This window comes from Nansenia antarctica (assembly GCF_963989245.1).
Source record: "Nansenia antarctica genome assembly, chromosome: 4".
Lineage (NCBI taxonomy): Eukaryota > Metazoa > Chordata > Actinopteri > Argentiniformes > Microstomatidae > Nansenia > Nansenia antarctica.
Window position 1 is genome coordinate 76,216,475 of NC_137689.1, and position 22,506 is coordinate 76,238,980.

Consider the following 22,506-nt stretch of genomic DNA (forward strand, 5'->3'; position numbering starts at 1 on the left):
GAGAGAGAGGGAGGGAGGGAGGGAGGGAGGGAGGGAGGGAGGGAGGGAGGGAGAGAGAGAGAGAGGGAGGGAGGGAGGGAGGGAGGGAGGGAGGGAGAGAGAGAGGGAGGGAGGGAGGGAGGGAGGGAGGGAGAGAGGGAGGGAGGGAGGGAGGGAGGGAGGGAGAGAGGGAGGGAGGGAGAGAGAGAGGGAGGGAGGGAGGGAGAGAGGGAGGGAGGGAGAGAGAGAGGGAGGGAGAGAGGGAGGGAGAGAGGGAGGGAGGGAGAGAGGGAGGGAGGGAGAGAGGGAGAGAGGGAGGGAGAGAGAGAGGGAGGGAGAGAGGGAGGGAGGGAGGGAGGGAGGGAGGGAGGGAGAGAGAGAGGGAGGGAGAGAGGGAGGGAGGGAGGGAGGGAGGGAGAGAGGGAGGGAGGGAGAGAGGGAGGGAGGGAGGGAGGGAGGGAGGGAGAGAGGGAGGGAGGGAGGGAGGGAGAGAGGGAGGGAGGGAGGGAGGGAGGGAGGGAGGGAGAGAGGGAGGGAGGGAGGGAGAGAGGGAGGGAGGGAGGGAGAGAGGGAGGGAGGGAGGGAGAGAGGGAGGGAGGGACGGAGGGAGGGAGAGAGGGAGGGAGGGAGGGAGGGAGAGAGGGAGGGAGGGAGGGAGGGAGGGAGGGAGGGAGGGAGAGAGGGAGGGAGGGAGAGAGGGAGGGAGGGAGAGAGGGAGAGAGGGAGGGAGGGAGAGAGGGAGGGAGGGAGAGAGGGAGGGAACAGTAAAGTTTTGGCTGGACAGGTGATGCAGCAGCGACAGACCTGGGGGGTGTTGCATCAACGACACTAAAGGAAAATCCAGGCTTATTTTGACAAGTCTTGCGAGAGATGGAATAGAGTTGTGCCCGACGGTGGTGTGGCCTACAACCTCTGTATGGATACAAGAACACATGGTGGTGGATTTAGAATTACTTCAAGTGAAGGCAAGGAAGGAAATGTTGTATTTAGTTTATGAGTTTTATATGTATACAGAAAGTAAATACACAGTGTATACAGGTGTTCACGGACGGATCAAAAGCTCCAATAACAGACAACACTGGTTCTATTGTTGTAGTTCCTAGCTACAGAATTGAATTATTAGGAATGATACAGGAAATATACATCAGAAAGAAATGATGGAGGGACTGAAAAGAGGTTTGGAGGGCGTATGAGTGTGACCATAGAACTGGTCTGATAGACTTTGACCAGAGAACTGGACTGATAGAGACTTTGACCAGAGAACTGGACTGATAGAGACTTTGACCAGAGAACTGGACTGATAGAGACTTTGACCAGAGAACTGGACTGATAGAGACTTTGACAAGAGAACTGGTCTGATAGAGACTTTGACCAGAGAACTGGACTGATAGAGACTTTGACCAGAGAACTGGACTGATAGAGACTTTGACCAGAGAACTGGTCAGATAGAGACTTTGACCAGAGAACTGGTCTGATAGAGACTTTGACCAGAGAACTGGACTGATAGAGACTTTGACCAGAGAACTGAATGTAGGCTAAATCCAGAAGATGACAGTAAAGCAACGTTAAGGATGCAAGCTGCTGCCGTTAAATCCAACAGAAGAAGAAGAAGAAGAAGAAGAAGAAGAAGAAGAAGAAGAAGAGTTGCCGGAAAATGCGCTACCATATATGGCAGTCGTGTCGTCACAGAAGACGTCACTTGGCCGGGCCCACTACGGTGGCTGAGGAAGCCCAAAGTTCCCGCAGCGGGATATACTGTCTTGGACCCTCCTCTTCTTCAGACTTCACAGACGGTTGGGAGACTCCGGGGAGAGAGACATTTAACTGTGAAGAAGACCAACGAAATGGCGTCAGCGGCTGGTAAGAGAACAAAAGCGAGCCCTCTCAATGTTGTAGACATCTATAAAACATGATATGGTCGTTTTGCGTGCATACAACAGGCTTTATGGAGGTGGTTATCTGAAGGGTTTAGCGTGTGGCAGGGGGGAGGGTGGGCTAGCGTCTCAGCGAGGCTGTGGGTCTGACTAATACCTGAAACAGAACCATTCCCGGCGCGCTGCTCCGTGTTATAGATAACCTAGTGTTGGGTGAGGAGATGTTACTGTCTGGACATTATTACATGTTTTTGAGAAAAGTATATGTACTGGGAAACGTAACTTACTGACCCATTAACACACGCATACATTTAACCGGAATGTTGATTTCTGCTCCAGCGTTTAGACAGACCCCTACTAGCTAACTGGTGATCGATGGGGCATTTAAAACCATCTCTGATTTAAACGGCTTTGAAAACGTCAAATCATTTGTTATGGAGGGCGTTATGTGTATATATATATATATATATGTATATATCCAATGTGCTCAGCTGGCTTGCAAATGAGATGAAGGAACCGTTGGCGGGTGGCTAGCCTAGCATGGTAGGAAACAGGGTTTGTAATGGAAACAGGGTTTGTAATGGATCACATCTCGTTTGAAACACTCTGCTTGGCGCCAACTGAGAGACAGACTAGATTACATTCATCTCACTGAGAGACAGACTAGATTACATTCATCTCACTGAGAGACAGACTAGATTACATTCATCTTACTGAGAGACAGACTAGATTACATTCATCTCACTGACAGACAGACTAGATTACATTCATCTCACTGAGAGACAGACTAGATTACATTCATCTTACTGAGAGACAGACTAGATTACATTCATCTCACTGAGAGACAGACTAGATTACATTCATCTTACTGAGAGACAGACTAGATTACATTCATCTCACTGAGAGACAGACTAGATTACATTCATCTCACTGAGAGACAGACTAGATTACATTCATCTTACTGAGAGACAGACTAGATTACATTCATCTCACTGAGAGACAGACTAGATTACATTCACTTTACTGCGTCTCATTGAGAGACAAACTAGATTACATTCATTTTACTGCGTCTCACTGAGAGACAGACTAGATTACATTCAACTTTGTCATCGCAAAGTACAGTACAACGAAATGCAGTTTATCATCCAACCAGGAGTGCAAATAGCACAAAATCACCTCTCTCAACATTCTTATATCACTTGATATAAATGGAACAAGAATGGTAGTGATGGGTAACTAACTATCATGCAATGTACAGTATGTTGTAGGGGGAATGTATTCGGCTGGTAAACATGTCGTCATTACTATAGTATTGTTATACTCTTGTGACTATCAGTCAGACTGTCTGGGCAGAATTAACACACTTAACGACCTCAACCATTTATACAATGAAAACCAGTTTCTCTACTTGAAAGTTGACACCAGCTAGACAACAGACACATTTAAATGAAGACCTGATTGTGACTTTCCTGTTCTTCCTTTTACACCTTTGTGTCTCCAAGAGAAAGTCAAAGTGGGGGTCGACTCCCCCATAATCTCATCACAGAGAGCATCAGGTGACCCCCTATGTAGACAGGAAGTCCCTGTGATTGGCTTGGGCCTTACCTGATGGTGTGACTGTTACCTGTCATAGAAATCCACGTTTCCTCTCTGTAAACACTTTTCTGAGAACGTTTGACTGTCAAACTTGTCTGAAACTGTTCTCCTTTTGCAAAAGACAATTTAACACCTTTTTCTAAACAATTTGAGGAAACCAGGCTACCATCATCTATTTAGTATTTAGACTACTTGAATAATTCCGTTACAATGTGCAGAGGTAGTATTGTAAACATCAGTTTAGTTTAGAGGTATATACAAGTGTGGGCTATATACAATTATGAGCTAATATGTACAGTGAGTTAGTTTATGTACAGTATCTAATGTCAGAAGTATAAGAGACGTACAATATATACAGTAGTACAAAGGTAGTAATGTAGGCCTAAACATCAGTAGTGCAAAGGTTAGAGTGATCACATTAACCAGGGAAGAGTATTGTCATTGTCATCATAGTATAGGCTACTAGATGCATCACTTGCTGTCTATAGAGGTATATGCCGTTATCTATGGTCTATGCCACTAGTAATACATTTCTTTAAAAAAACATTATACAAAACATTATATAAATAAAGCTTTACTTACCTACCTACCGTATCTTCCCTCCTGCAGACTATAATGCCTACGGCCAGGCGGGAGGGCAGCAGGGGTGAGTACTGATGCTGATTCATTGAAGTTAGAGATTAACATCCCCAGTAGTCCACCTGTCTTACATAATGGTCATAATCATGTTATGGTTAATTAGTGCTGAAGGTGGATGCATGACGTTTAACCAAGGTTGTGTGTGTTTCTAGGTATGGGTCGTATGCAGCCCAGCCCTCTCAGGCTTACGGACAGAACACACAGGTAGGTTGATCAGGTATAAACACACAGGTGATCAGGTATAAACACACAGGTAGGTGATCAGGTGTGATGGGACGGTAGATGTTCCGCCCTGTGTCCCTTAGGAGGCAACTGAACCCCCCACTGACGTGCCCCCCCCCTGTGTGTGTGTGTGTGTGTGTGTGTGTGTAGCAGGGCTACAGCCAGCAGCAGGGGTACGGCTCCTACAGCCAGCCAGCTGAGTCCAGCTACTCGCAGGGCAGCAGCCAGGCCAGCGCCTACTCCCAGCCAGGCTACGGCGCCTCCTACAGTCAGCAGCCCGCCGCTGCAGGTGAGAGTCACGCTGAACGTCTCCGTAGATGGTACAGTTTTGAGGCACATTTAAATATGTGCTAGTTTGCTGGGACTGGCCAACAAAGGTATACAATTAAAAACAACAACTTTGTTTTCTCCTCAGTCTATAGACTTAGATATAAGTCAGCCTATATTAGTCTATATATATATTAGTCAGTCTATATAAGTCAGCGTATATAAGTCAGTCTATATAAGTCAGCGTATATAAGTCAGTCTATATAAGTCTGCCTATAAGTACGCGTATATAAGTCTGTGTATATAAGTTGGTCTATATGTGACCCGTTCTGATGCTTTGGTCCTCATGTCGGAATCTGATGTAATGATCTGACTTTTCTTTCGAAAAATGTAAACACATTTACGCGTTGTTGAAAATCAACGACACATCGCTAGTCAACTAACACAGCTTGTTTTGTGAGCCTGCTAACAATGTAAAGTAGTGTTCTAGTTAACTAGCTAACAATGTAAAGTAGTGTTCTAGTTAACTAGGTAACAATGTAAAGTAGTGTTGTAGTTAACTAGGTAACAATGTAAAGTAGTGTTGTAGTTAACTAGGTAGCAGTGGGGATTACTCACCCAATCCATTGCGTTGTTGCAGTGTTTTGGCTTGACTAGCGAGTGTGTGTCGTGATTCTCAACAACGTTGAAACGTAGTTCCGTGTTTCCAAAGAAAAGTCGGAACATTCTGATTGGTTGCCGACATGCGGACCAAATGACCAGACTGTCACATGTCCTCCTCCTCCTCAGCTGGCTACCCAGCGGCCGCCGCGGTGCAGAGCTACAGCCAGCCGGTGCAGGGCTACGGAGCTGGGGGGTACGAGGCCACGCCCACGGCCGCCAGCACCACGGCCAGCGGGGGCCAGGCCTCCTACAGTGGGGGGCAGGGGGGGTACGGAGCCCAGCCCTCCTACCAGGGCTACGGACAGCAGCAGGCCGCCGCCACCCCCCCCAGGTACGGACTCTCCTCTGAAACTGACCTGTGTCGGTCTGTGTGTGTGTCTGTCTGTGTCTGTGTGTATGTGTGTGTGTGTATATGTATGTGTGTGTGTGTGTGTGTTCTGCCTGGTCTTTGCCGCTTGTCTGGAGTGACGCTTCAGAGGTTATTAAACACGTCTGGGGGAGGCAACGATAATAATGATCGCAAGATCGGGCGGTTCGAACCCCGGCTGGCTACAGGCTTGGTGTGTGAGTGTATGGGTGAATGAGAGGCCGTTGTAAAGTGCTTTGGAATAAGTCAGTGTATATAAGTCAGTCTAAGTCAGCGTATATAAGTCATCTATATGTCAGTGTATATAAGTCAGTCTAAAGGCCCTTGCACACCAATGCGTTTTTTACGTCCGTTAAAAAAATAAATTAGAACTCATGTTGTGTCAACCACGCTTGCACACCAATCCGTAATAATTCGTCCGTCAAAAAAAAAACGCAACAGGTTCGATTTTCTGCGTTTTTCGCGTCCGTCAAAAGCCTTTTGAGAGTTGTTATTGACCACTCCGCCATGGTATAGACTGGGACACGTCGTCAAATTAGAACTTAGGACAGTTGGATTAATGTTTACAGAAGTACATGTCTCAAGTATTATCTCGGCGGTTTAGTCGAGTGAAAGAAAAACAACATAGCCTACAGATGATAATTCACACAATATAATACCACGAAAGCGTACGGCACTAAACAATAACAGTCATTTGGGCAGCATCACTAAACAATAACATTCATTTGGGCAGCATCCTACTCAGGCAGAAGGGCAGGGTCCGGGCAGGTTCACACACTGTCACAGACTGTCAGTAACTAAAACTATGTTTTGAACTGTAATACATTCTACTGATGTGGTCTACCATTTGGTTTTAGTTATATTGCTCTCAGTTGTTTGTACCTTTTGCTAAATCAAGCATTTAGAATGTAGAGTGCATATTGCGAAAGTTCGCAACGTAAAAAAACGCAACGGACTCCGCAACGGACCGGTGTGCAAGGTCTCTGTGCGTAACGTTTTTTTCGGATGACGGATTAAAAAATACGCATGCGAAAACGCACGCATTGGTGTGTAAAGACCTTAAGTCAGCGTATATGAGTCAGTGTATATAAGTCAGTATATATGAGTCAGTGTACGTGTGGTAAGGCCTGGCTGCAGCATGTTTGCGTTGCTAACCATCCTGTCTCCTGAAGCTACAGCGCCAGCAGCCAGCAGCCCTCCAGCTACGACCAGAACTCCTACTCCCAGCAGCCTCAGCAGCCGAGCTCCTACTCCCAGCAGCCCCCGGGGGGGTACCAGAGCCAGCAGGGCACCTACAGCCAGCAGGGAGGCTACCAGCAGCAGCAGCAGGCCCCTCCCCCCCAGCAACAGCAGGCTCCGCCCTCCAGCTATGCCCCTCCCTCCAGCTCCTACGGCCAGCCGCCGGCCAGCCAGTACGGGCAGCAGAGCGGGGCGGGGGGCAGCTATGGCCAGCAGGGGGAGTACAAGCCACAGAGCCAGTACAGTGAGTCGGCCATTTTGTTTGTTTTGTATTCTGACTGTTCTACCATCATAGTGCAGCGTAATGGTGGTACAGCTGTTCATTCTAGTCCTTTTACAATCGATACATTTGTCTAAGCAAGTGAATCATCAATTCACCAGTCGTAGCAGGAAGAGTAATCTAGCTCAGGCCCGGGGCCATTGGCAGTTGTTGTGATGGAAGACAAAAGAAAGATTTTTTATTCTTATGTGTACATACATCTACTGATGCCTCTGGACACATCTTCAGTGACTTACTATAAATTATTTGTTATAATACAAAAATAATTCTAATAAAAAATATTTAATTATAATATATTTTTTAAATGATATATTTAAAAAAATAATTATTATAATTATAATGTTGTCTTCTTTTGTCATGGTTGTGGCGTGTCTCTCCAGGCTACAGGCAGGACAACTCCAACGGCGGCGGGGGCTACTCCGGCCCTGAGGCTGGCGGGTACGGGGGGGGCCACGGGGAGGGCCGGGGCCTGGGGGGAGGGGAGAGCCGGGGCCGAGGCCGCGGGGGGTTTGATTCCCGTGGCGGGATGACCCGGGGCGGGGGCGGCGGCGGCGGCGGCATGCGTGGAGGGATGAGCCGAGGAGGAGGAATGGGGTAAGTCCTCCCTGCGCCCCCCCCCCCCCCCCCCTCTGTCATGTTACCTTCTAGGAGCAGCCAGCAGCACAGGGCTGAGAGCTGCACCCTCCCACCCTCCCCTTTACAGGAGCAGTCAGCCATCCCCCCCCCGCCCCCCCTGAGTAGGACACTGAGACAGATTTGCCAGGTCGGCTTTGTAAATAAGAATCTGTTCTTAATTGTCTTACCTGGTTAAATAAAGATTACATAAAAAATAAAACAAATTAAGATCAGCAGAAAGAAATGACAGATAGCTTTACTTGCAGTTGAGTGGGAAGGCAGTGGAGGGCAGTCATATCTCAGAAGGGCTTGAAGACTAGGTCTTAGAAGGGCTTGAAGACTAGGTCCTAGAAGGGCTTGAAGACTAGGTCCTGTGTGCTCCTGGTGTTACCCTGCTGCTCTCAGCCCTGCCGCAGCTTGGCCAAAGGTAAGAAGGTCATCTCAGTCTGAAGACCAAAAGCAAACATCTCCCCTTTGGTCCTCTACTCATTAATCTAGTTCTCTTCTCAGCTGACCTTTTGTATAATTTAAATACCAGTTTGGTGACCTTTTAAATTTAATCACCTGAGTTCACCTGAGCCCAGGTCAGCTGAGAGGTGGTGAGTCGTAGGTAACGGTGGTGCAGTCCTGCTGGTTACTGCAGAGCTGCTCCATCAGGGTGCGCTGGATGTTTTAAATGACAGCTCTTCTGGTCACATTCAAAATGATCAATGGGTTTTATTGGTATTGGAGGGGTAATTGATGTAGCATCCTGGAAAAAACAGCTCAAGTCAGATTTAACCATTTCTCATACGTGGGATACATGGCCACAACCTCTATATAATACTATATAACATCATATACCTTATATTTATATATTTTGGCATGTATAGAACCAAACATCCATGGAGTCCCAAGTAGTCTGTTGACAGTTAGTGTCGTAGATGTTGCGCTAACAGCAGAACTGACTGAAATTGTGTCCAATATGGATGAACATACAGCTTTGTGAGGGGTTGTTGTCAAGGGAAATGTATTCAACATTTGTTGCAAAAAGGTGAATGCATTGCATTGTTGCACTTTAAGGGAGAGAGTTTCCAAAAGTATTCTGTGCACTTTTTGCATTTGTAGAATCGAGGCAAGATCGTTTACTCGCAAGCAGTGGTGAGTTTATGATGTGCTTTAAACGACATGGACGGATAATGCTTAGCTCTGTGCTCACAAGTGCATTGCGTTCACCTTTTGTTTATCATATACAGTACAGGCCAAAAGTTTGGACACACCTTCTCATTCAATGCGTTTCCTTTATTTTCATGACTATTTGGTACATTGTAGATTCTCACTGAAGGCATCAAAACTATGAATGAACACATAGGAATTATGTATTTAACAATAAAGTGTGAAATAACTCTAAATATGTCTTATATTTTAGATTCCTCAAAGTAGCCAACCTTTGCTTTTTTGTTGTTAATAAAATATATTATAATAATATTTAATATAAATATTAAAGTGTTAATAATAATATGTTATTATACTGTATATATATTTAATATTATTATTATATATTTTATTAACAACAACAAAAAATGATTTTATTAACAACAAAAAAGCAAAGGGTGGCTACTTTTAGGAATCTAAAATATAAGACATATTTAGAGTTATTTCACACTTTTTTGTTACGTACATCATTCCACATGTGTTCATTCATAGTTTTGATGCCTTCAGTGAGAATCTACAATGTAAATAGTCATGAAAATAAAGGAAACACATTGAATGAGAAGGTGTGTCCAAACTTTTGGCCTGTACTGTATAAATATGACGGATATAACTGTCAAACTGGTTTAACTGTTTTGCCGTAAGTGATTTCTGAACACTTTTCTTTAACATGCTTTGTCGCATCTATATGCTACAGGTAACAGAGTGAGAGCCATGTAAACACACTTGTACACAGCGCTGCTCAGCTCTGAGGCTGGGCCGGCAGGCTTTACACAGCGCTGCTCAGCTCTGAGGCTGGGCCGGCAGGCTTTACACAGCGCTGCTCAGCTCTGAGGCTGGGCCGGCAGGCTTTACACAGCGCTGCTCAGCTCTGAGGCTGGGCCGGCAGGCTTTTCAAAGGGAACACATGAGGTGGTGTCATCATAAAACGTGAAGAGGTGTCCAAAAATGACCACATGTCATCAAGAAATACACAAGTTGTCTTTGAAAGGAAAATGTTACTCTATGAATATGAATGGTAGATTCTAGGGATGCACCGAAAGTTCGGCCACCAAAATTATTCAGCCGAAAATATCCCCCCAAAAAGCACATTCGCTGTTCGATGTGAAAAGACCGAAGACGTTTTTTTGGGCGCGATCAAACAGTGCAAGCAACCCATGCTGTTCTGTGAATGAGACCAGACTGCCTGCTGCCAAGTCATGTAATTACAGCAGACATGTCGGCAGTTTGGCGTCTGTTCTCTGAACGACAACGAGAGGCTCATTCCCACATTAAGACTTCCGTTTTCGTGACTTCAAAATAAAAGCCGACCTAGCGTTGTTGAAAATCAATGACCCTCGCTAGTCAACTAACACGGCTTGTTTTGTGAGCCTGCTAACAAAGTAGTGTTATAGTTAACTAGGTAGCAGTGGGGATTACTCACCGAATCCATTGCGTTGTTGTATTATGGCTTGACTAGCAAGTGTGTGATGTGATTTTCAACAATGTTTAAATATATTTTTCTAAATAAGTCTGAACATTTTGATTGGTGACTTGTTCCCCCTTCCACCAGCCGCTGTCACAGTTTGTACATCTTTCATGAAATGAGGAAATGTTACGTAACAAGGATATACCATTTCAAACAGGTAATTTTAATCATTATGATTTTCCATTTTACATAAATAAGCATACAAGCATGAATAAAAAGCTATATTTATTTAATTTATGCAATGGTACAAAAATTTGCTAAATAAATTAAAAACTGCCGGTGTGCACTCAGTATTTGGCCAAGTGTTTAAGTTGGGCTTCGGCCAAGAATGTTAATTTCGGTGCATCCCTAGTAGATTCATTACTCTATGAATATGAATGGTAGATTTCTTTTTTTTCTTTTTTTAACTGTGTGTAATAGCTGCATAATTTTTTTTATTGAAGAAGAATGTGAAATGTTTTATTTTACCTGAAATGGCTGCATGCAAGAGATGATGTGTGTAAGAGATGTGTGTAAGAGATGATGTGTAAGAGATGTGTGTAAGAGATGATGTGTAAGAGATGATGTGTAAGAGATGATGTGTAAGAGATGATGTGTAAGAGATGATGTGTAAGAGATGATGTGTAAGAGATGATGTGTAAGAGATGATGTGTAAGAGATGTGTGTAAGAGATGATGTGTAAGAGATGATGTGTAAGAGATGTGTGTAAGAGATGATGTGTAAGAGATGATGTGTAAGAGATGATGTGTAAGAGATGTGTGTAAGAGATGATGTGTAAGAGATGTGTGTAAGAGATGATGTGTAAGAGATGATGTGTAAGAGATGTGTGTAAGAGATGATGTGTAAGAGATGATGTGTAAGAGATGATGTGTAAGAGATGATGTGTAAGAGATGTGTGTAAGAGATGATGTGTAAGAGATGATGTGTAAGAGATGATGTGTAAGAGATGATGTGTAAGAGATGTGTGTAAGAGATGATGTGTAAGAGATGTGTGTAAGAGATGTGTGTAAGAGATGATGTGTAAGAGATGATGTGTAAGAGATGATGTGTAAGAAGGTTGTTTGAGATGCAGCTCAGGACAGTGGAGGCTGCAGTGACCTCCATGAAGGGGGTCATGTTAGTTAATTGCGGAAGGAGGCGTGGCTGAAGACCTCGCCCCAAGATCAGGGGCTTGCAGGTTCAGGTCCCGCTGATGGCCCTGAAGCTTTGGAGCATGCTTTGGGGCAGAGTGGCCGGCTACCAATCGGAAGGTCGCTGGTTCGATCCCTGCCTCAGGAGGGAGCTGCATGTGCCCTTGAGCAAGGCACTTAACCCTTAATTGCTCCAGGGGCACTGAGTCTGGCTGACCCTGTGTCTAGAGCAAAAAATACCACATTCCAACAATTGATTGACAAGTTGATCGCATGGCAAAAAAAACGACCTTGTGGTTAGGTAGGGAGATCCAGCTGGGTCACTGGTGATTAAACTCGAGCTGCATCTGAAACAATTGAAACATTTCCCATTGTGTAAAGATCTGGGGGTGTTGGAGCCACCCATTCTACCCAACATGATGCTAGAAAGTTAGGCCGACTTATTTACCCCATAGAGTTAAAACACTGTGTAGACAATGGCCCTTTGCTTGTTTAAGATTCAGACGCAAGTTAGTTTGTTTTGGGGCTTAAGAGCCAAAACTGTGCCCCCCCCCCACGTGTCCCCCCCCGTCCTCATGGTTCAGAAGTGTGTCCCCCCCCCGTCCTCATGGTTCAGAAGTGTCCCCCCCTCCCCCCCGTCCTCATGGTTCAGAAGTGTGTCCCCCCCCCGTCCTCATGGTTCAGAAGTGTCCCCCCCTCCCCCCCGTCCTCATGGTTCAGAAGTGGCTGTTTAAGGGAAATCATCTTCTTATCCCCCCAGCATCGCTGGAGACAGAGGTGGCTTCAGTAAGCCCGGTGGTAAGTTGGATGAGAATTACCAGACAATACTTTAGAGTGTTATACATGCATACATTTACTCTACTTGCCTTGTTGTTCAGTGTGTTTTTTTTATACAGTATATAGTCAAATGGGGGGGGAAACAAAGCAAATATGATATTGCTTGATATTTATTTTGGGGTTTTATTACGGGGGTTCCACTGAGATGTTCTGTGACCACACACACACACACACACACTCACACACACACACACTCACTCACACACAAGATGGTTTGGGGTATTTTCAATCTACGGATTTCAAGGGTCTGTTAAGCCACGTACTAGTTACACACCACAGCACATGGCCTCACTTCTGCTCTACTGGTAAACAGTTACACACCACAGCACATGGCCTCACTTCTGCTCTACTGGTAAACAGTTACACACCACAGCACATGGCCTCACTTCTGCTCTACTGGTAAACAGTTACACACCACAGCACATGGCCTCACTTCTGCTCTACTGGTAAACAGTTACACACCACAGCACATGGCCTCACTTCTGCTCTACTGGTAAACAGTTACACACCACAGCACATGGCCTCACTTCTACTCTACTGGTAAACATGGAGGCCGTTTGGCTCCTCACCTTTTTGTTTGAGTAATGTTTCTGCAGTAAAGTGGTGGTTAAAACACTTTCAGACGTGGTGGATTTTCATTGGTGTTTTGGGTGTTCAATGATAAACCACTTTTTATATGACACATTGGTTTTCCAAGGATCCAAATTTTTTCCCCCCACTTCAATTACTTTCCGAATGATACGGTTGCAACACCTTTTGTGTTTTGTTTTATTTTTGGGTTATTTTTATTTATTCAAAACGTGCCGTTGAGAGGATCAGGTGAGCCTGGGGGAGTGATGCTGCTGCATGTGTGAGGTGCATGACGAGGCAGACGTGCGTACTGACCTTGTCTCTCTTCTGTCTCCTCCTTCGCCCCCCCCCCCCCCTCCGGACTAACGCAGGACCAGACCCAGACATGGGTGAGTACAACTGGATCAGAATCGTATATTTGTGTCCCTCCTGATACATTGAACCTGTGTTTAACCCTGGGCCTCGGCTGTGGCTCAGTAGGTAGAGCCGGCGCTAATGATCGCAAGGTCGGCGGTTCAAACCCCGGCTGGCCACATGTCGAGGTGTCCTTGGGCAAGACACTGAACCCCAAAATGGCTCCCAATGAGCAGGCCGGCGCCATTGGTGTGTGTGTGTGTGAGAGAGAATGGGTGAATCAGAGGCCAGTTTAAAGCTCTTTGGAATAAGAAGGTATATAAGTCGGTCTGTATGAGTCAGCCTGTATGAGTCAGTCTGTATGAGTCTGTATGAGTCAGCCTGTATGAGTCAGCCTGTATGAGTCAGCCTGTATGAGTCAGCCTGTATGAGTCAGTCTGTATGAGTCAGCCTGTATGAGTCAGTCTGTATTAGTCAGCCTGTATGAGTCAGTCTGTATGAGTCAGCCTGTATGAGTCAGCCTGTATGAGTCAGCCTGTATGAGTCAGCCTGTATGAGTCAGCCTGTATGAGTCAGCCTGTATGAGTCAGTCTGTATGAGTCAGTCTGTATGAGTCAGCCTGTATGAGTCAGTCTGTATGAGTCAGTCTATTTAACCAGCGTTGTCTCTGCAGGCCGCCCTGAGGAGCAGGACGACTCTGAGAACAGCACCATCTACATCACGGGCCTCACCGAGGAGGCCAAGCTGGAGGAGGTCGCAGAGTTCTTCAAGCACAGCGGCACAATCAGGGTAGGTAGCCCTCCTCCTCAACCAAACATGATGTCCTCCTCAACCAAACATGATGGTTTAGAGATGTTTACTAATCAGGGTAGGCAGCCCTCCTCCTCAACCAAACATGATGGTTTAGAGATGTTTACTAATCAGGGTAGGCAGCCCTCCTCCTCAACCAAACATGATGGTTTTGAGATGTTTACTAATCAGGGTAGGTAGCCCTCCTCCTCAACCAAACATGATGGTTTTGAGATGTTTACTAATCAGGGTAGGTAGACCTCCTCCTCAACCAAACATGATGGTTTAGAGATGTTTACTAATCAGGGTAGGTAGACCTCCTCCTCAACCAAACATGATGTCCTCCTCAACCAAACATGATGGTTTAGAGATGTTTACTACTCAGGGTAGGCAACCCTCCTCCTCAACCAAACATGATGGTTTAGAGATGTTTACTAATCAGGGTAGGTAGCCCTCCTCCTCAACCAAACATGATGGTTTAGAGATGTTTACTAATCAGGGTAGGTAGCCCTCCTCAACCAGACATGATGGTTTTGAGATGTAACTAACTAAAAGTAAAAAAAAAGACATAAAATGGTATGTCTGGATGGATGTGTTAATCTGGTATGTATCTGGTATGTAAACTGGCTTCTCCGATCTTTCAGATAAACAAGCGCACCGGTCTGCCTGCCATCAACATCTACACAGACAAGGACTCAGGCAAACCCAAGGGTGACGCCACGCTCTCCTACGAGGAGCCGCCCATCGCCAAGGCTGCAGTGGAGTGGTTCGATGGTGAGTCTCACAGGCCTCCTCACGCCAGTCACTAACATGGACCCTTAAATGTCCATACTTAAATGGAGGTGTCTATAGATACATGTCTGTGTCCATTGTTAAATGGAGGTGGTCCATAGATAAATGTCTGTGTCCATTGTTAAATGGAGGTGGTCCATAGATAAATGTCTGTGTCCATTGTTAAATAGAGATGTCATTAATAATGATCTGGTCTTGGTGTGAGCTTGATGAGCTCCTCAGCGATGCAGAATCAGTGCCTATAAGTCAGCTGGCCCTTGTTCTATGGGCGTGGCAGTAGCCTAGAGGCTAGAGAGGCTGGCTAGCGATCGGAAGGTCGCTGGTTCGATCCCTGCCTCAGGAGGGAGCTGCATGTGCCCTTGAGCAAGGCAATTAACCTCTAATTGCACCAGGGGCGCCGACTATGGCTGACTCTGTGCCTAGAGCAATAAATGCCACATTCCATCAATTGACTGACAAGTTGATTGCATGACAAATAAGACCTTCTTCCTTTTCTTCTTCTTATCCAGGCAAGGAGTTCCAGGGGAAGAAGCTGAAGGTGTCGATGGCCCGCCGTAAACCCATGATGGGGATGATGCGGGGGGGCATGCCCATGAGGGACGGCAGGGGGGGCATGATGGGCCGCGGAGGTGTGTTCTGCCTGTGTTCTACCCTGTGTTCTACCCTGTGTTCTACCCTGTGTTCTACCCTGTGTTCTACCTGTGTTCTACCAACCCCATCCCACACATCAGGACTTGCAATATTCCCATTGAAAAGTCGTCCTATTGATAGTTTGTTGCAATATGTCGTGTTGACAAGAAAAGGCTGACATGCTACATTGAGACAATCGTGGCAATTAGTGTCTGCTGATGTCACGTCACATATTAGGTAGTATTGAGTAAAGTTACTGTGTGCTTAAGGTTTCGGTAGTCCATATACATAGGGTGTGCTTGGGGATAATTGTCATTCTTCAGTTGGCTTGTTTATGATCCTGATGGCCTGGGGGAAGTAGCTGTTGGTTAGTCTGGGGGAAGTAGCTGTTGGTTAGTCTGGGGGAAGTAGCTGTTGGTTAGTCTGGGGGAAGTAGCTGTTGGTTAGTCTGGGGGAAGTAGCTGTTGGTTAGCCTGGGGGTAGTAGCTGTTGGTTAGTCTGGGGGAAGTAGCTGATGGTTAGTCTGGGGGAAGTAGCTGATGGTTAGTCTGGGGGAAGTAGCTGTTGGTTAGTCTGGGGGAAGTAGCTGTTGGTTAGTCTGGGGGAAGTAGCTGTTGGTTAGTCTGGGGGAAGTAGCTGTTGGTTAGTCTGGGGGAAGTAGCTGTTGGTTAGCCTGGGGGAAGTAGCTGTTGGTTAGCCTGGGGGAAGTAGCTGTTGGTTAGTCTGGGGGAAGTAGCTGTTGGTTAGCCTGGGGGAAGTAGCTGTTGGTTAGTCTGGGGGAAGTAGCTGTTGGTTAGTCTGGGGGAAGTAGCTGTTGGTTAGTCTGGGGGAAGTATCTGTTGGTTAGCCTGGGGGAAGTATCTGTTGGTTAGCCTGGGGGAAGTATCTGTTGGTTAGCCTGGGGGAAGTAGCTGTTGGTTAGCCTGGGGGAAGTAGCTGTTGGTTAGCCTGGGGGAAGTAGCTGTTGGTTAGTCTGGGGGAAGTAGCTGTTGGTTAGTCTGGGGGAAGTAGCTGTTGGTTAGTCTGGGGGAAGTAGCTGTTGGTTAGTCTGGGGGAAGTAGCTGTTGGTTAGCCTGGGGGAAGTAGCTGTTGGTTAGCCTGGGGGAAGTAGCTGTTGGTTAGCCTGGGGGAAGTAGCTGTTGGTTAGCCTGGGGGAAGTAGCTGTTGGTTAGCCTGGGGGAAGTAGCTGTTGGTTAGCCTGGGGGAAGTAGCTGTTGGTTAGTCTGGGGGAAGTAGCTGTTGGTTAGTCTGGGGGAAGTAGCTGTTGGTTAGTCTGGGGGAAGTAGCTGTTGGTTAGTCTGGGGGAAGTAGCTGTTGGTTAGCCTGGGGGAAGTAGCTGTTGGTTAGCCTGGGGGAAGTAGCTGTTGGTTAGTCTGGGGGAAGTAGCTGTTGGTTAGCCTGGGGGAAGTAGCTGTTGGTTAGTCTGGGGGAAGTAGCTGTTGGTTAGTCTGGGGGAAGTAGCTGTTGGTTAGCCTGGGGGAAGTAGCTGTTGGTTAGTCTGGGGGAAGTAGCTGTTGGTTAGTCTGGGGGAAGTAGCTGTTGGTTAGCCTGGGGGAAGTAGCTGTTGGTTAGTCTGGGGGAAGTAGCTGTTGGTTAGCCTGGGGGAAGTAGCTGTTGGTTAGTCTGGGGGAAGTAGCTGTTGGTTAGCCTGGGGGAAGTAGCTGTTGGTTAGCCTGGGGGAAGTAGCTGTTGGTTAGCCTGGGGGAAGTAGCTGTTGGTTAGCCTGGGGGAAGTAGCTGTTGGTTAGTCTGGGGGAAGTAGCTGTTGGTTAGCCTGGGGGAAGTAGCTGTTGGTTAGTCTGGGGGAAGTAGCTGTTGGTTAGCCTGGGGGAAGTAGCTGTTGGTTAGTCTGGGGGAAGTAGCTGTTGGTTAGTCTGGGGGAAGTAGCTGTTGGTTAGCCTGGGGGAAGTAGCTGTTGGTTAGTCTGGGGGAGGAAGTAGCTGTTGGTTAGCCTGGGGGAAGTAGCTGTTGGTTAGTCTGGGGGAAGTAGCTGTTGGTTAGTCTGGGGGAAGTAGCTGTTGGTTAGTCTGGGGGAAGTAGCTGTTGGTTAGCCTGGGGGAAGTAGCTGTTGGTTAGTCTGGGGGAAGTAGCTGTTGGTTAGTCTGGGGGAAGTAGCTGTTGGTTAGTCTGGGGGAAGTAGCTGTTGGTTAGTCTGGGGGAAGTAGCTGTTGGTTAGCCTGGGGGAAGTAGCTGTTGGTTAGTCTGGGGGAAGTAGCTGTTGGTTAGTCTGGGGGAAGTAGCTGTTGGTTAGTCTGGGGGAAGTAGCTGTTAGTTAGTCTGGGGGAAGTAGCTGTTGGTTAGTCTGGGGGAAGTAGCTGTTGGTTAGTCTGGGGGAAGTAGCTGTTGGTTAGTCTGGGGGAAGTAGCTGTTGGTTAGTCTGGGGGAAGTAGCTGTTGGTTAGCCTGGGGGAAGTAGCTGTTGGTTAGTCTGGGGGAAGTAGCTGTTGGTTAGTCTGGGGGAAGTAGCTGTTGGTTAGCCTGGGGGAAGTAGCTGTTGGTTAGCCTGGGGGAAGTAGCTGTTGGTTAGCCTGGGGGAAGTAGCTGTTGGTTAGCCTGGGGGAAGTAGCTGTTGGTTAGCCTGGGGGAAGTAGCTGTTGGTTAGCCTGGGGGAAGTAGCTGTTGGTTAGTCTGGGGGAAGTAGCTGTTGGTTAGCCTGGGGGAAGTAGCTGTTGGTTAGTCTGGGGGAAGTAGCTGTTGGTTAGCCTGGGGGAAGTAGCTGTTGGTTAGCCTGGGGGAAGTAGCTGTTGGTTAGCCTGGGGAAGTAGCTGTTGGTTAGTCTGGGGGAAGTAGCTGTTGGTTAGTCTGGGGGAAGTAGCTGTTGGTTAGCCTGGGGGAAGTAGCTGTTGGTTCGCCTCTGAGTTTTGGCCCTGAGGCTCCAGAAGAGGCTTCGTCTTTTGGACGGCATCTGTTCAAACAGGTTTGACGTTGGTGTCTGTATGGTGTGTCATGGTCTGCATTTGTGTGTGTCTCCCTCAGGCATGATGCCCCGTGGAGGTATGGGAGGTATGGGGGGTCGTGGGGGGGACCGAGGAGGCTTCATCCCCAGAGGGGGCATGGGCAGGGGGGGGGGCATGGGCATGGGCATGGGCAGGGGGGGGCCGTCCGGGGGCAACATGCAGCAGAGGGCAGGAGACTGGCAGTGCCCTAATGCGTGAGTACTCTATTATTATTATTATTATTATTATTATTATTATTATTATTATTATTATTATTATTATTATTATTATTATTAGGGTGTTCTCTACCACGTATGAATGACTGTAATACGTGCTGTTGTGGTGCATCTACCACGTATGAATGATGTAATACATACAGATCAGGGTTTCCGTTAGAAAAAATTGCCGCCGGACATCGTGTCCGGGAAGATTTCGATTTACCGGACAAACGTGATATATTCCGGTCATCATATTAAAATATAATAAAAAATAAATAAATCTAAATCATATTTTTTTTTTCAAATCTAATATAGCTGTTTGTCGCGGTGATTACTGTTGTGTAGCGGCCTATATATGCCATTTAATGTCTATTTCTCATCCGATACGATTAGATGCGAGCTATATAATATATAATAATATAACATGATTCGCATGCGCGCTATGCCATTATGTCCAGCGCTGAACGGGCGCCTCACTGGGAACTGAACAGACAGCATCGATCAATGAACGGACTCCACATTACGTTAACTGAAGTTTGTTAAATTGTTTGGGATTAATGTGAGTTTTCTATTTTCTCTTTCCAGTTTTACAAATTTTTTAATCAATAAAACAACGTCATTTCTATAGGGGGGTGTTCCATCAACGTCGCCAAAGGAAAATCCAGGCCCACTTCGCCAAGTCTCGCGAGACTCTTAAAAAGATCCAGGCATATCTTGATAGATCTCGCGAGACTTGTCAAAACAAGCCTAGACTTTCCTCCAGCGACGTTGATGGAACACCCCCCAGGTCTCGCTGGTTGGGAAGGCATTTCGTTTAGCTGCCTGTCAGATCATACTTAATCGGACTCGGGAGTATGACAATGAGGAGAACATAACTGTTTATTGAGAAACGATTGATAGGCAGGCTGGGATACGTATATAAAGAAATACCACAATGTCTAGATGTATAACATTTTATTGAACAGTGCAAGCATGTAGGCTTCTGGCGTGACACGGCTAGCCTAATTTCCGTTCATATGCCTTTTATCAGATAAAATAAAATAGAATAAAACTCTTTGAAAATAAATAGGCTTTAAATTAACTTGCAATGGGTATAGGCTAATTTCCGTTTGATGTTACAGCCGGCCTATGCCTTTTCTCAGATAGATAGGGGATAGCCCTCTAAGCTCATACGGGTCTGTATGTCGTCCTGAAGACCGGCTGTTAGATCATATCGCTGAAGTTTGTCTCCATCTTAGTGTAAATGTTGTCCGTTTCGTTTGTTATCCTTGTTATTGTGCGATAAAGTTAAGGCGCTCCGCTTCGGGCCACCATTTTCAGCTGAGCACCAAACACACCCACACCCACACACTGCCCGAGAGAGAAGGACCCGCCCCCTTCAGCCAGCCTATATGCTAACTAAAGGGGGCGGGTCCTTCTCTCTCAGGCAGTGCCGTGTGTGCATGAGTGTGTGTGTGTCCGGTGCCCAGCCGAAAATGGTGTCCCGAAGCCAATTTGAATACAATTCGCTACGAAATTGTGCTTAGAGGGAATTATTTTCACCGGACATTATGTCCGACGAGTTTTCAATTTGTCGGACTTCAACAAATTTTACCGGACAAAGACTGGAAACCCTGATACAGATGCTGTTGTGGTGCATCTTGACGAAGGCTGAGGAAATTGCACATTGATAAAACTCTGACTGCCGTAGTCTGATATTCTCGTCTGGTCTTCAGAACTCACAAAAAACATCTGCATTCTTTGACACTTTTGGAGGGTGCTGATTGGAGGGTGCTGATTGGAGGGTTCTGATTGGAGGGTGCTGACTGAGGCTTGTGCTTGTAGGGGCTGTGGAAACCAGAACTTCGCCTGGAGGATGGAGTGTAACCAGTGCAAAGCTCCCAAACCAGAAGGCTTCGGACCACCTCCCTTCCCCCCTCCAGGTAAACGCCTGGCTAAAACCACGTGACTGCTTAATGGAGTTAACTGCTGAATTAAAGAATTTCCCGAAGGATGTGCTGTGTTTAGCGTTTGCACATTGAGATGAGTTCATCAGTTATGAGTTCCAATCCCCCCCTGGGAACACCACCACTAGTGTGTCCTTGAGTAAGACCTGGGAACACCACCACTAGTGTGTCCTTGAGTAAGACCTGGGAACACCACCACTAGTGTGTCCTTGAGTAAGACCTGGGAACACCACCACTAGTGTGTCCTTAAGTAAGACCTGGGAACACCACCACTAGTGTGTCCTTAAGTAAGACCTGGGAACACCACCACTAGTGTGTCCTTGAGTAAGACCTGGGAACACCACCACTATTGTGTCCTTGAGTAAGACCTGGGAACACCACCACTAGTGTGTCCTTAAGTAAGACCTGGGAACACCACCACTAGTGTGTCCTTGAGTAAGACCTGGGAACACCACCACTAGTGTGTCCTTAAGTAAGACCTGGGAACACCACCACTAGTGTGTCCTTGAGTAAGACCTGGGAACACCACCACTAGTGTGCCCTTGAGTAAGACCTCTGAACACCACCACTATTGTGTCCTTGAGTAAGACCTGGGAACACCACCACTAGTGAGCCCTTGAGTAAGACCTGGGAACACCACCACTAGTGAGCCTTTGAGTAAGACACTCAGCCCTAAGTTACTCCAGGGAGACCGTCCCTGTAATCTCTAACTGTAAATCTACCTACGTACCGGTACCTATATTGATTGTAAATCGCTTTGGAATAAGGCGTCTGCTAAATGCCAAAAATGTAAATGTAAATCGCTTTGGATAAAAGAAAATTGTTTAAATGTAAAACGTGTTGATCCTGGTTGTTGTTGATCCTGGTTGTTGTTGATCCTGGTTGTTGTTGATCCTGGTTGTCCCCAGGCGGTGACCGAGGCAGGGGCGGACCCGGCATGCGTGGGGGCAGAGGGATGGACCGAGGAGGGGGTCCTGGGGGGCCTGGAGGCCCTGGCTGTCCTGGGGGGCCCGGGGGGCCCGGAGGCCCAGTCGGAGGCTTCCGTGGAGGGAGGGGCGGCGACCGTGGGGGAGGCGGGTTCAGAGGCGGCCGCGGCGGCATGGACAGAGGAGGGTTCGGAGGGGGGGGGCGGGGCCGTGGTGGCCCCCCCATGGACGACATGGGCGGTCGGGGCAGGAGGGGCGGCGGAGGCATGGGCCCCCCCGGCAAGATGATGGAGAATAAGTGAGTTGATGTTCAGAGTTTATCCACAGTCCTGCGCTTTCACCCACCTGAGGATTTCACCCCCACCTGAGGTTTCTGACACTGTTTTGTTTCGACATCCATTACCCCCAACCACCCCCTCCCCCTCCCCTAGCTGTAGTTTCATCCCGAGATGGCACAACAATCACTCTTAATGCAAATAAACTCAATTTAGACACTAGAATGAGTCTGAATGGAGGTTCTGAAAGCTGCCCAGGGGGCTGTTCCGTCAGCATGGCTAAACTAAAGCCCAGGCTTATTCTGATAAATCCAGGCTTATTTTTCGCAAGACTTGATTTTCCTTTAGCGACGTTGATGCAACACCCCCCCTGGCTACGTGTCGTGTTGACTAACTCAGTGGTTCTCAAACCTCTCCTCGGGGACCCCCAGATGCTCCACATGTCTGATCTGCTCCACCACCAGCTCACCACGGTGGAGCAGATCAGATATGTGGAGAGGCTGGGGGTCCCCGAGGAGAGGCTGGGGGTCCCCGAGGAGAGGTTTGAGAACCACTGGACTAACTGATGCGTCTCGTCTCCAGGGGCGACCATCGCCAGGACCGCAGAGACCGCCCCTACTAGAGGACCACACCGCCCCTACTAGAGGACCACACCGCCCCTACTAGAGGATCACACCGCCCCTACTAGAGGACCACACCGCCCCT

The 22,506-nt window shown here is 47.3% G+C and overlaps 1 protein-coding gene across 1 annotated transcript; it reads left to right on the forward strand.

The window, feature by feature from the left end:
* Positions 1–1,781: 1,781 nt before the first annotated feature.
* On the forward strand, positions 1,782–22,506 carry ewsr1a (EWS RNA-binding protein 1a). Its single transcript, XM_080529018.1, has 15 exons — positions 1,782–1,839; positions 4,059–4,095; positions 4,241–4,292; positions 4,461–4,599; positions 5,367–5,571; positions 6,780–7,090; positions 7,507–7,720; positions 12,291–12,328; positions 13,938–14,080; positions 14,725–14,854; positions 15,382–15,501; positions 18,477–18,651; positions 20,479–20,576; positions 21,509–21,824; positions 22,384–22,506. The coding sequence occupies exons 1-15, from the start codon at positions 1,824–1,826 to the stop codon at positions 22,421–22,423; spliced, it is 2,034 nt and encodes a 677-aa protein (XP_080385144.1). The 5' UTR covers positions 1,782–1,823; the 3' UTR covers positions 22,424–22,506.